Source organism: Triplophysa rosa, linkage group LG22, assembly GCF_024868665.1.
Source record: "Triplophysa rosa linkage group LG22, Trosa_1v2, whole genome shotgun sequence".
Lineage (NCBI taxonomy): Eukaryota > Metazoa > Chordata > Actinopteri > Cypriniformes > Nemacheilidae > Triplophysa > Triplophysa rosa.
In genome coordinates this window covers 14571854-14585787 of record NC_079911.1, presented here as the reverse complement: position 1 = coordinate 14585787, position 13934 = coordinate 14571854, and the positions used below count along the sequence as shown (strand labels likewise).

General features: G+C 40.2%; 1 protein-coding gene across 1 annotated transcript in view; it reads left to right on the top strand.

Annotated features, from left to right (window-relative positions):
- uvrag (UV radiation resistance associated gene) overlaps positions 1-13584 on the top strand; it is a 94618-nt gene extending 81034 nt beyond the window's left edge. Inside the window, exons 14-15 of the mRNA XM_057321484.1 lie at positions 3462-3553; positions 12583-13584. Of these exons, the coding sequence (XP_057177467.1) occupies positions 3462-3553; positions 12583-13321 (831 nt within the window). The 3' untranslated portion in view covers positions 13322-13584. The remainder of the gene's footprint in view (positions 1-3461; positions 3554-12582) is intronic.
- The last annotated feature ends 350 nt before the right edge of the window (positions 13585-13934 follow it).

Below are 13934 nucleotides of genomic sequence, written 5' to 3'. Positions count from 1 at the left end.
CCATCCCAGCATCCTTTGCCAAAAGCAATTCACAAATGCGGCTACTCGATCTGCGGCGTAATGCAAAGCACACAGGGGAAAAGGAGCATGCATACCTCCATCACACAGCACGCCAGCGGAGGGCTCACAGGCCAGATGTGCGGCGCTCTTAAACACATGTAGCAAAAACTTTAAGGATGAACAAAGGCAGTAATTAAATTAAATGTGCATGCCAAATGCCTTTGACTTGCTAGATTGCAGGAGCAGATTTCCTTCCATAATGCCTTTCTTTGTAGGGCAAGCTGCCCCAGGAATAGGGTGGGCGATTATTAATGACTACTTGTTGAATTAATGACCTTCTACAAAAGTGTGTGTGTGTGTGTGTGTTTTAGGGTGTAAATACATCATTCCTGGTTCTTGTTTACAAGTTTGTGTATTCATTTATACAAAGGGATTTGGTTTTTATGTGATATGAGAAGGGTTGGCGTGCAGATGAGGGGAACACTCCACCGGGGCTGAATAAAAAGCTACACAATAAGCACACACACACACAAAACAATTGGGTTTGTGCCCTGTTGGATGCGATGATGTCATCGTTTTGCTTTTCCTTGTGCTTCCTATCAGGTTGCATATCAGCACGCTTGGCTGCTCTTCAATTCTGCATTTTAAAAAAAATGTACAAACTTAAGAAGAAAACACAAACACGCTCTGTTGTAAAACTTTGTGTTGCTACCTGAAGGGACAACATCTTAAGGCATTGTTGGCAATTGGCATGCTTATGACAGAAAATGATTCATTTTAGAAGTTATTTATTGAGTATTGCATCGTTAGCTTAGCAACACAATTCTATCAACACCAGGTCAAGTCTCCTGTCTGGTACGCCATTTAAGTGCCATGCGAAGTTGTTAAGCATTCAAAATCTGTCACGTAAGGCCCCTTACACCAAGAACAATAACTATCAACATAACTATTAAAATAAAGTTATAAACACTTTCGAGGATTAAAGTCTACACCACAATTTTATAACAATAATAATACAGAGAAATGAATTTTGGCATCACTTTTAAAGGATTTTTTCCAGTCAATCAAAATCTGTTTGAAGCACGCATTAAAAATGTGAAACTGTAGCTTGGGAGCTTAGAATAAACATAACATTATCATCCATTGGTGTGGCCTGTAATACTATTAACATTCTTGGTGTGAACAGGCCTTTACAGTATTATTTTTTAGGACTGTTACAATACTGCCTCAGTAGGCCGCTCTGTAGGCAACTTACTGGGTTTTGGAACAAAACTGTAGACCGCTCATCGGGGAACCTCATCATAGACCTGCTAATGATCATATACAGATCGAAAAGCCTGTTTCCCAACATTAGCGACGGTTCATAAAAATCATAATGAAATGATTCATAAAGAATGATGCTTTACAAGAAGGGTCGGATTGTGTGTTTGGCTCCTCAACCGTGTCCGTCCTACTTCATTTTCTCCTTCATTTTTTGGAAAAATCTCACTGACTTTTGGCTTTAATCTAATCAGTATCTGTGTCAGAGAAACACTGAACAAACATGGTTATAGGCAGTCGGCCAGGACGAAGTGGTACGGCCCATTCTGATTCCTGAATGGAATGGTGTTGCTGTTGGCACAATTCTGAAGACCTTTTCCTTTCGGTCCGCATGCAGATCCCTGCACGTGGTCATCTGGTATAAGCCAGAGCCGTAGTTTTATCCATGAATGAATGAGATGTTAGTTCTTCATGGATTTGGAATGTTTCATCGCCAGTAGAGACACGTTTCCAATTAAGACATAACATTAGACCTGTGTTGTTTTAATTCTAACTTAAGGGAACTATCTTGTCATATACACTAAATAAAATACAATTGGCAACAGAATAAAATATATTCACTGGGCTTATAGTTCAGTTCTGTCGGATTGGAATGGACCCCAGAAGATGTAGGCAGTATTTCACTTGCTCCCTTTAGGATCTGCATAACCCACATTTGTTTTCGAGTGCACTGTCCTGCTTTGCTCAGTTTTACAGGTTGTCTGAAGGTTCTTGGAAACTGAAACACACAATATTAAAAAATAAATAGTCCTCCTCAACTGTACACAAGAGGACCACCTGAAGCCTTTTCTGATGTTTTTCACGCCGTTTTGACATTAGTTATCACATATTTTTCCAGACTTTCTCTCCGTCTCTTTCAGCCGTGGTATTCTCAAGATTAGTGATACTGAATTCTTGGCCTGTGAAAGTGTCACCGTGGCAGCGGTGTCAGTTGTAATTGAAATCACACGCGGATCGTCCGTCACAGTGATTATATCGGGATTGATTTGGATTTATGAAGACGTGCAAAGGGTTCTGCCATGCGGCCCGATAGACCAGATGTATGTCAGGGAGTGCCCTGATGCATTAGTTGCACTTGAGACCTTGTGCACGTGTCATTTTCAATGAAAACAAGTATTATTATTGTGTTTCACTCCCGGGCCTAAAGGGGGCGATTTGGTTTTCTAAGAATAGTCACTTTTCTATGTTGTAAATATGATTTTCACTTTTGGTTCACATGGTTGGACCTTGACTTCTGTCATTGACGGAAAGAGTTTTGTTGTTCTTGCCTTGGTTCAGATGTACACTTTTAATAGAACGAGAGAGATTGTTGCTCTTTCGGCAGATTGTCATGCTTTTTTCCCTTTTTATTCGTTCCAGATGTGTGCCATTTTTCTCTCTCACTTTTACTTTTTCTTATCTTGGTCTCGTTCTCCCTCCCACCTCATTGCAATACACACTCACACACTGTATTATTGTAGGTGTGTGTTGGCGTCAGCTTGCCAGAGAGCATTGATGGCTAATGTGTTGGACTGAGCGATTGTACAAGAGGGGAAATAAAACATTCAAGCTTGTTGGACCTTCCATCATGTAGATCTGTCTCCCTCACATTTTCTTGGAGACAAGCCCTCTCCCACCCTACCTCTTCAGCCCCCCATTTTCCCCTAAAAAGAAGTCAAAATAGGCACTGGCGTTGGAAATCCTGCAGTGTCAGACGTCTTTTACTATGGCCGGTGGTTTACGGAGGCTATAAATGTTTGAGATTGTCATGTGTGGATAACTCCACTTGATGTAGAGTTGTATCTGGTCAGCACAAACACAGCTCTGCAACATTGCGGCTACTCTTAAAAAATGTCATTTCAATTTTTGCATTCCCATCTTTATTAAATATTAATTTGAAACTTAAGCGAACTAGGGGCGTGGGGCTGGTTTATGTCAGCTGTCAATGGTCCTGTAGTTCTAGTAGACTCAATGGCTTAAACATCTGCAGTCTGAAGACATTTTTGTGTGTATGTATGTGCACCTGCGGGGTAATGAATTAACCTGCTGTACAAACTGATGGCACAATGCCCAGGTGATGCCATGGTGATTGTGTAGTCATAGATCAGACCGGTGGTGATTGCTCTTACAAATGCATTTCCTCTGTGTTTCTCATTCTACAGTTGAGGTATCAGCATGGACTCTCCACTCCGGACCTGCGTCAGACATTGCCCAACTTGAAGAACTTTTTGGAGCACGGACTGCTTGTGCGATGGTAAGAATGCTTTTGTTTGTATAAAATATTCAGGATTTTTTGTTCTGGCATGCATCGCTCACGTTTGTTTTGCGTATCAAATTGGTTTTCTCAGAGTCTTTGAGGCAAATTCTCCATTTCCTTTCTTGTAAAAGGGATTGTTCACCCAAAAATGAAAATTCTGCCATCACTCACCCTCTTGTCGTTTCAAACCTGTGTGACTTTCTTCTGCAGAACACAAAAGAAGATATTTTGAAGAATGTTGGTAACTGAACGGTGGCAGTACCCATTCACTTCTAACAATAGACACAAAACCAATGCAAGTCAATGGGTACCGCCGTTGTTTGGTTTCCAACATTCTTAAAAATGTCTTCTTTTGTGTTCTGCAGAAGAAAGAAAGTCATGATGACAAGAGTAAATGATGACAGAATTTTCATTTTGAGTAAACTGTCCCGTCAAGGTGTAGTCGCTTCAGGATACAGCAAAATAGTCTCATTAATTATAAAAAAATCTTTAAAACCAATGACTTTCATAAAGAACCATGCATGCTGTTGAAGAACCTGCTTTTGATCTCTACAGCTCTTTCTTGGTTCAGTGATAGGCGAACCATCTATCTGAACGTTAATTTAATAATCTGGGTTTTGAAAGGAAGAAGGCCAAGTTGAGTAAAACGGTTCAGTGTCTTTCATATCTTACTTGCGTTTAATGGATTGTGGAAATGCTTAAGATGGAACAGATGAAAGCGTGACCTTTTGACCTCCTGAAGCGTACAGAGTGGCAGGAAGTAGAGGAGGAAGTGGAAGTCCAGAGAAACGGACCTGCGGGGTGGCGGCAGGGATACAGCGGTTGTGTTGACTCGATGGTTCGCTTGGAACCGTGAAAGAGCAGTTTCCGTTTCTCCCGGAGGGGATCGGCCAGACCAAACACACAACCACTGAACATTCCATATACATCTTCATCACACTGCCCTGCGGCCATAAATGATAACTTCCAGCACATTGAGGACCTCTGAGTCAAGTTACATTTTACAGTGTGGGCGTCTGCTAACTCCAACTCCATGCATCACACGGAAGGTCTAGACTAGAAGTTCTCAACCGTGCTGTCTTCAGTGATGCAGATGGATTTGTGGGGGTGTTCTATGAATTGTATCTTATTTATGGTACTGTTGTAACATTTTTATAGCTCAATTTTGTACATGACCCAGATGCAAAGATAAACTCAATGTACAGTAACATAGTGGCTGTTCAAGACATGAATACGCAGTCGTGTCACTGTCTGAACATCCTAAAATTTGATCTTAATTTGGTTATTTTGAGGTAATTTATAATACATAAACAAAAATGGTCATAAAGATTTTCATTATGACATCATCACTGGCACAAGTGACTGCCATTGGTTGTCCTTAAGCTGTCATTAGTTCCATTGTGACATCATGATGATTATTATGAAATTATAATAGAACATTATGGTAGTCCTAAAGACATAATTGAGTACCTCAGAGATGACGTATTTTTGTATGCAAACCCCGGAAGCGAGTTGGCATTTTAGGACTTCCGGTTCCATCGCCCCAAAGTCTATGGGTTTTTGAATGGGTTTTGGTAGATCGCCCGAAATAAGGTCAGTGGTTAACAAAACCTCTAAATATTGTCACATTTATTCTTTGACATAAAACACACCAATTATAACCCACTTGTGATTTTTTTAAAGCCTTATTGTGTCTTAAAAACAGCGGTTGCTAACAAGTTGCTAAAAGCGACTACTTCCTTTGGCGGGGACGTTAGACGTCATTGCGCATATAAAGCTCACAAATAATGCAACATGGGCACAAATCTCTTAAAATGTAGATGCAGATTCATGCACGGAGTAATTACTTACCAGGGTACACATTTTTAATGTGTAGTCTGTTTATAGCATCGTGTTAGCTTTTTACTTCTGCCAATTGTATTTCGGCTTCAAAGGTAACAACATGTTGTGTTAATTTGTAAAGATTATCTTGATAGACAAAACGTGTAAACACCATAAACCTTTGTTAATCACAGAGCTTATTTTTTGCGATCTTCCAAAAGTGTATGGGAAAAATGCATAGGCTTTCGGTCGAGGGAACCAGCGCGGCGCTTACTGCCGGTTTAGCCTAAAATACGTCATCTCTGAGGTACTGCATACTGCAAGAGGTCATAATGAATGTTGCTATGATGTCGTAGTGAAGTCATATTGGAACTGATGAAACTAATCTTTGGGTCTAAAACTGATATATAAAGTTAATATATTCTTTTGATTTTCAGTTTCCGGGCTGCTTATATTACCATTGCATTCATTTCTCTCTGAAACGGTCTCGGTTAACATAATTTTCCAGGGTAGAGGCCAGAGTAAAAATGATCGGTGCATAAAACCCTTCACCAGAGCAGATGCAAAAGTAACACAGAAACTGCAGAGAAAGTACGGGGAGGACTGGAAATAGCAAAAGAAATAGAGCAACCACCTTTGTTTGGGAAAGAGCAGGTGCATCATGGGAAAGATCGCTCACATTCTGTATACTGCAAATTCAGTAGATCCTTTGGGGAGTAGAGGAGGAGTGATGTTCAGTAAAATTAGGTCAAGGATTATTCACACATATTGAGAAAATATGTCGATTTCTTTTACCCTTAATCCCAGCGACCGTTTATTTGCACGTTTTAGGGCCGCTGAAAGAAACAGGAGATGGTGCGTCCCTCGAGGAGCTTTAGAGACTGACTTAATGAAATTGTTTGATCTGTAAACATTTGTTATAAAAGTTGGCAGGACCTAAATGTAATGTCCCAACCCCCGGTGTATGTACAGGAGTTTTGCACATGTGTTGCATGTCTAACAAATCAATTTCTGAACTCGGGGTTAGTACTATTTGATCCTTTTGCAGATTCTTTGGCTCAGGTTGCTGGACTCAGAGAGGCAGATTTACAAGCGGAATGTTAAACTGCAAGTTTATCTGTGGAGTCTTCTTTTTTTTTTTGTGGGAAAATGACCCGATTCCATCCCTCTTACTAGCTTTATGTCAGATTTGTTTATTTCCTAAACTTTTGGAAATACACACACTAGAATGATTACAATAGCCACTAATAATTGTAACAGGAGGTTACTAGAATCTATACACGTGTATACTCTTCTACATTGATTGTGAGGGGAAAACCCACGTAGTTTGAGAGATTAATAAAGTGTAAGAAGTGTTCGACTGAGAGCACAGTGTGATGTAATTTATTGGCCTTGGAAAACCAAATTATCTAAAATATTTCATGTACTATAGCAACCGTCAGCTTTGGCACTCAATTATGTATTTGGCATATGCTTTTATGTGCTTTCAGGCCATATATATTATATTTGATCAGAAAATACATTTCCTGAGATTTTAACTCATGATCCCTATGCTGCTAGAACATTGCTCCACCAGTTGGGCTACTGGAAAGCATTTCAATGTCGGAGTCCTGTCAAAAAAAACCCCGGTCTGCTTTTATCAGTGCTCTGACTGATGCTTTCACAATCCTGCTGCCTTTTTCCATTCAGATGTTGATTGACAGTGAGATCCAACCTTCATAGCCTTGATCTTACGCCATAATTACTCTCATGCGTGCCGGCGATTTCTTCTGCCTGCCAGTCCAGTTAGATCTGGAACTGTGTGAGATGCTAAATGGTGTAAAGAAGCGAAACGATAGCAGAGAGGGTAAGCGTCATGGTTTATTTGAGCAATAGGAATAGTAATCGTGAGAAGGGGTTAGTAATATTTGATTCTAATATTTTGATTTTGATTCTGGTTCTATTGTGGAACAGTTAATTTAACAATTCCTATAGAATAATAATGCTTGAAGAATATTTGACCTTAAAGTGATAGTTCACCCAAAAATGAAAATTCTGTCATCATGTACTCAACTTGTAATGCTTTCTTTCTTCCGCATAACACAAAAGAAGATATTTTGAAGAAAGTCGGTAACCGAACAGTGCTGGCACCCATTTCCTTCTAAAGCCAATGCAAGTGAATGGGTGCCAGTTAAAAACATTCTTCAAAATATCTTCTTTTGTGTTCTGCGGTAGAAAGTAAGTCATAAAGGTTTGAAATGACATGACAGTGAGTATAAAATGACACTTAAAATGATCACTTTAACCTATATGACAAATGTAGCAAATAGTAATAATACTGTGTAATGTATAAACGTGCAATGTTTTCTGTTGATTTTTTTAAAATCACATTCACATTACCTGGAGAATGCCGACGTTCAAGAACATTAACAGAACTGTCATAAAAATCACCCAATCAGTTCATAAAAAGAAAACGGAAACTGTTCTAAACAGTTTCTGGTAATAAGCAATGGATGGAGTGTACCGAACAGAGAGAGGAGACATTGAAAGGGAGACGGGGGTGGAGGACGTGGCACTGCTGTGTTAATGACGTGTCCCGCTGAGTTCAAACCGAAAATGCGAAACATTCTCTTATTTATGGCACGACATCCGTGCAGGACTCTGGCAGTGCTTGAGAGGTCCTGCAGCCCCACCGTTGAGCTCTCGAGTGTGGGTGAAGACAGTGAGGCGTAGGGGGTCCGTCTGGAAGTAAAGGGTCTGATTTGACTGCTCCCCAGGATGGAAACTGTAGGGTGGGTTCTGAAGAATCTTCTGGAATGCTAGTGAAAGTGTAACACTGATACCATAAGACATCATCTTTTAACAGTTTGTCCTTCTGTGCCCCTCCCCTTTCTTTAGCTCCTCCCATCTAGGTTTTGAAAAACCATATATGGACTGTTAGAAACGATGCTTTTCAATCTATTTGTGAAAATGATTCATAATGCGACTTTTTCGTTACAGAACTGTACAACAAGCTGTCAAATAGTTGAAAGGTATGCCTGATGTATAACAAACAATGTTTTTGGATGTCCACTCATAGAAATCCCTTAATCCCAGGTACACTTAGAAATAAAAACACTTTTGAATGCTTTCTTCTGACAGTTTAATGTGTATTTGGGGTACAGACACTTTCACTTTGTTTGATTGGTTGAACAGTGCGTGAATTGACTCAACCAATAGTGTGGGTTTGGGGGCGGCGCTTCCGGTTTTCTGAGCAGTTGCAGTCGGGGTGAGTGTTTGAGGAAAAATTACATATTTGTCCTCCAATTCTGTTTTATGTTGCTGGCATTGTAGAAACTACACCCAGTGTCTATAAACTCGGCATAACCTCACAGAACAACCTAAGCTAAATGTCCGTTCTTATTTCGGAGTTTGCAGAAAAGCTCCCACACAAACACAGCACTAGGAAATAAATCTGAGAGAGGAACTCTTGAAGCTGTCGAGATAGATTTGCACAGAGTGGGATGAAGCTGTCTCTGTGGATGACGCCCTGATATGCGTTCCCATTCACATCTGTTGAAATCGTCCTCCAGCATTCTCCCAGCGTTCCTCCAACGTTCCGTTATTATTTACAATCAAATAGTCGCACCAGCAAAAATGCATTCCTGTTAGAAGGGCCAGAGCACATCCTTATCGCTATGAAGGCTTTGGCGGTGACGTAGCTGGAAACAGTCCCACATGTGCAATGATTTCTGTCAGTATTTGTGTTATGAATGATTTGTGTAAACAGTGCGGCGCAATGAAGCCTTGTTACTGGAGCGTGACCAGACCAGGAACCAGGAACCAGGAAACAATTTGGCGTCCCAATAAACAATGCATTTTTATAACAATAGGTAAATATTAGCGTGAGCAGTTTTTGCAACGCTAGTTGTGTCTAAATGCGGACCAGCTCTTCTGTAATCTGAAAAATCTGTTTCTTGGATCTGAATAAGAGCAAAGGAAAATGTCATATTTCATAGTTTGATCATCATTGATGTATGTGATGTGCAGAGTTGGAACGGTCTACTAAACAGCTGTTGCATCTGTTATTTTATGTAAGTCTGCAATATATACTGTACACTACTGTTCAAAAGTTTAGGGTCACGTACAGGACAATTATTTCACATAAATGCAATTATTGTAAATCCTTGTAAACAAGGGTGGTCTGCAGTATCTGGAGCATTCTTAATCCACCATTCTTGATTTGCACTCACTGGTACATTCAAATGACATTTCTCCATCATTTGATTTGTATCAGCTTTGTATTTTTTGTCTTGATGAGTTTTATTAAAGTGATTCAAGACTTGCTGCATCTAAACAGCAAGACGACACCATCCTCATATCTCAGTTTCAGTTTGTGTGCTCAAGACAGTCTTTTCTGTTTCAGTATAATTCACTCTATAGTAAGTGTTATTAGCTATTTACATAATTTTCACGTCTTAAGGATATGTATTTTTTTCATTGAATAAATTAATTGTAATGAATTGTTATAATTGTCAAAGCCTTAAAACAGACAATTAATCGCCATAATTGCAATTATTTAATAGACAATTTATGGTCAGCCAAATTTCCTAATCGTGAGAGCCCTAGTCTCGAATAAGTTTTCAATTTATAATTGCAAAATATACATATAAATAATAATGTTAAATAATATATAATATTATAATATATGTAATATATCATAATGTGTAAATTAAATATTATTTCGTTTTAGAATCTTTTATAATTTTTTTATATAATTTTTATATTTGCGGTAATATATTATATTTTATTTTGTGAAGGTTTTTTTTATAAAACTTTTAGATTTAATTTCAGATTCCAAATTGAACAGATTATTTCCACAATAAACAAGTTTTTTTCAGCATTTTAAAAAGATAATAAAATAATTAAAACACACATATGCTCTTAAGGGACCGTATTGGCTGGAGTACTATTGCAGTATATGTGGCTGTAGTAAAGGTGTAAGAACCTAAACCAACATTATTTAAACTCTCCTTTTTTATTTATCGTCATCCTGCATTTATTTTCACTCCTTGCCCAATTGTGGAGAATTTGTGGTTTCCCAAATGCCTCCGGGGTGGTTCGAATCCGTTTTTCCTTCCAAAGTCTGTTTTACAAGAACATTCACTTCTGCTGCTGTTATATCTCTTTGTTCAGTCCCAGACCGCCACCCATTCCAACACAGGAAGCTCTGAGATATGTTCTCTTGCTCTGCCAGCGCTCCACTCTCATCATTTGGAGAAGCAAGACGTTTTGGGAAAAGCATGATTGGCCTTCATAAAAAAGTTTTTGTCTTACCCAAAAAATGTTCTGCATGTAAAATATTATGACGGTTCTGGGAGATTTGTCTGGCATGCTTCAGTGTGAATAACCCCCTCTTCACGCACACACATTTGCTGGCGAGCCCCACACCATCCACCATACACTGCGGTCCCCGTGCTCTTGATTAAGCGTTGCGGTTTGACACATGTTTAGTGGAACTCATTTAGAAGGGAAAGCACATGGTAACAAATAGCCCGCTGTTCCAAACAAGAAATGCTTTATTTTGTCCTGCTTAGGGCTTTGACGTCTAAACACTTGGCTGGATGGAGCACATATGTTTTACATATCTACATAACGCATTCTGTTGGGGTTGCGCAGTGAACCGGAACTGAAAAAGTAACACGGTACGATAAAATCATATATAAAATTTTAGACGACAACATGCTGCTTTTCCCCGCAGATCGACAGTTTGAGCAGCTTGATGTGTTACGTAAAATGGCATTCATTGAATGAGTTTTTGAACACATTTTAATGAATTTAATGAACATTTTAATGGTTTAATTCTGTAGTTTTCAGGAAATTAAAAGCAGACAAGGTGTTTAACAAAATAAAATCACTTTGTATGGCAGAATTGAGCTATTAAAGCTCAGGAGGTGTTAAACACTGTTTTGCACACTCTTAAGTTGAGAAGTAAGGGGAGATTTTTTGTTTTATAACCAGAAATGATTGCAAAGTCCAGATTCTAAGTTGAACGGGTTGTTTCCAGAGGTTGTGATTAGTAAACCACAAGCGACACGTTGCTTTTTGACATGCACTCTAATGCTTTACACATACATTTCTGATGCCTGACTGCTGTTTTGAAAAGCTACGGTTTCGTTCACAGTAACGTTTCATTTGGAAAGTCTTTCTCAATTTCACATGTAAAAACTGGAGCTAATTACGTGCCAAACAGTCAAAACACACGATCATTTCGCAAATCAGAAATTCATACCATGGTATTACTGGTGAACCGTTAAATATTTGTTTTCAGAGAACTGATGAGGAATTTGGGACCAAGTTTCCTTGTTTATTTTTGGTTTGGAGCAACTTTTAATTTGCTATAAAGCGGAATAGCCTGTTCATCCGCCCACAGAAAAGAATTTCGCTTCACCAGGCGTACGGCTATAAATGCACCTGTATATGAAGGTTGCAGTGTAATAAAATAACGGCTTGTATTACTTCCAATTTATTCGTCACAAGTTAGGTGGAGCGCAATGCATTTTGGGGTGTAGTGTTGTGTGCAGCTGCTCCATTGTAGTTTGACTTTGTAGGCTAAATGATGTCTATATAATTGTATTTTAAAATAATACCAATATCGCTGTTTATACTTATGCATGGTGATACTTCTATATAAAATTGCAGCTCATTTCAGTGAAAGGTCTTCTTGAAGTATGACGAATCCTACACAGTACAAAGATGTCATATTTCATAACATGTATGTTGCCCAACAGCTGTGTGTGTTTTAGGGTGGTGCGAGTGTATTTATACCAGTGCTAGTGTGAGGTTTAGGATCAGAGGGTCTTGCTGAGATCTCCCAGACTCTCGATGTGTGTCACAAAGAGCCTGAACTGACAGCAGCATCTTCACACACCTGAGTTTAGTTCCTGTCTCCTCTCCCCTCGGTCTCCTTCATGCTCTCATCTTCTACCTCCCTGACGCATAGGTGAAAGTTAACAATCTAGAGGTTGTACATTGACATTTAGGCATTTAGCAGACAATTTTATTCAAAGTGAAGGAGAGGAAAATAAGAAAGCCATTCATGGTATGGAGGAAGTAATGTACTTTTATATGTTACTTTTATTTTTATAATCCAAATTGTGATTTTTGGAGTCTAGTCCTTTTAGGTAAAAAACTACAGAAGTTTAACCACCTGCATCTGTTTCTCTTCCCCTCTCTCTCTCTGCCAGTGATAGGCACCACGTCTCCATGTCTATCCCTGTTCCTCTGAAATCTCAGCTCAGCGTCTCCACCGCATCCGAAGTGGGCTTTCCTACCCAGACCAGCTCCCCTGAACGGAGCGTCAAGAAGCGGGCTAGTTCCGACACTGACAGACAGAAATACAGAACACCTCCACCCAGTTACACCACAGCCACGGCTCAACCCGCTCTGGAGGTTCCACCTGAGCTGTCCTCAGCTTTACCCGCTAGCCCGGAAATAGCCGCAACCGTTGATGCTGATGGGGATGGAGAGGTAGAGGCTGTAACCGAGGCATACCCAGAGACAGTGGAGGTACCTGTGGAGATGCCTACAGACATAGCAAGCTGTACCATACCTTCTGACTGTATCACTAGCTCCGCCCCCCAGCACCCAGGGACCCTGAATGGCTCTGCCATGCCTAGTGAAGGTGCAGGATTGGGTGTTGTGGGTGGGGCGGAGCTTTGCTGCTCGGTGGAGCAGGCTGAGGAGATAATGGGCACCGATGCCACCGGGCTTGGGTTGGGACTGGGTTTAGGAATGGGATTGGGCGGAGGCGAGAGACTGGACGATTACCCGTGTATTCCCGTGGAGCACGCGGTGGCGGTCGAGTGCGACGAACAGGTGCTGGGGGAGTTCGACACCGCTGGGATCGAGGAGGTCTCGCGGCGCATCTATGCACTAGAGAACATGTCTAGCTTCCGACGGCCTCGGAAGAACTCCGAAAAATGATTTGAAGACAGGATGTGGACCTGGAGAAACGGGCTCGGAGGTTTAAGATAACAGGTGCCCAAGTAGGACGGTGACAACTCGCGTAACATTTCACCCTGACTGCAACAAGTATAGACATTACATGAAGAAATATATTATTGTTATTAATATTGTTATATTAATTATTAATATTAATAGGAAGAATCTGGAATATTGACTTTGCACTTCTCAAAGCATTTCTATAATCCTTTAAAGTGAAATAAACAGAATGTTTGTTGTTGAAATGATTGGTGGGCGTCTTTATGTGTGCGTGGGTTGGGATACTCAGTTCTGAATGCCGCTCAGTATTACAGCGGGATCGCTGCCGCGACAGGACCAACCCGAGAGCAAACTTAAAATATACCGACCTTGACGCCCGGAATGATGCCTGTTGGTCAGGGTGCACAGAAAGGGCGAGGAATTACACCGCACCAATGACACCCTTTCTCATTTAGCACACCCGAGTCCTTCTTGCAGAACAAATACAAGCACGCACACTGCTTTATTTTCAGTATGAATAATGGACCTTTGTGAGATCTTGTATTTAGTTTTGGAATTGTCTGACACTTGTACCTCATTGGCTAAGACAGTGAAG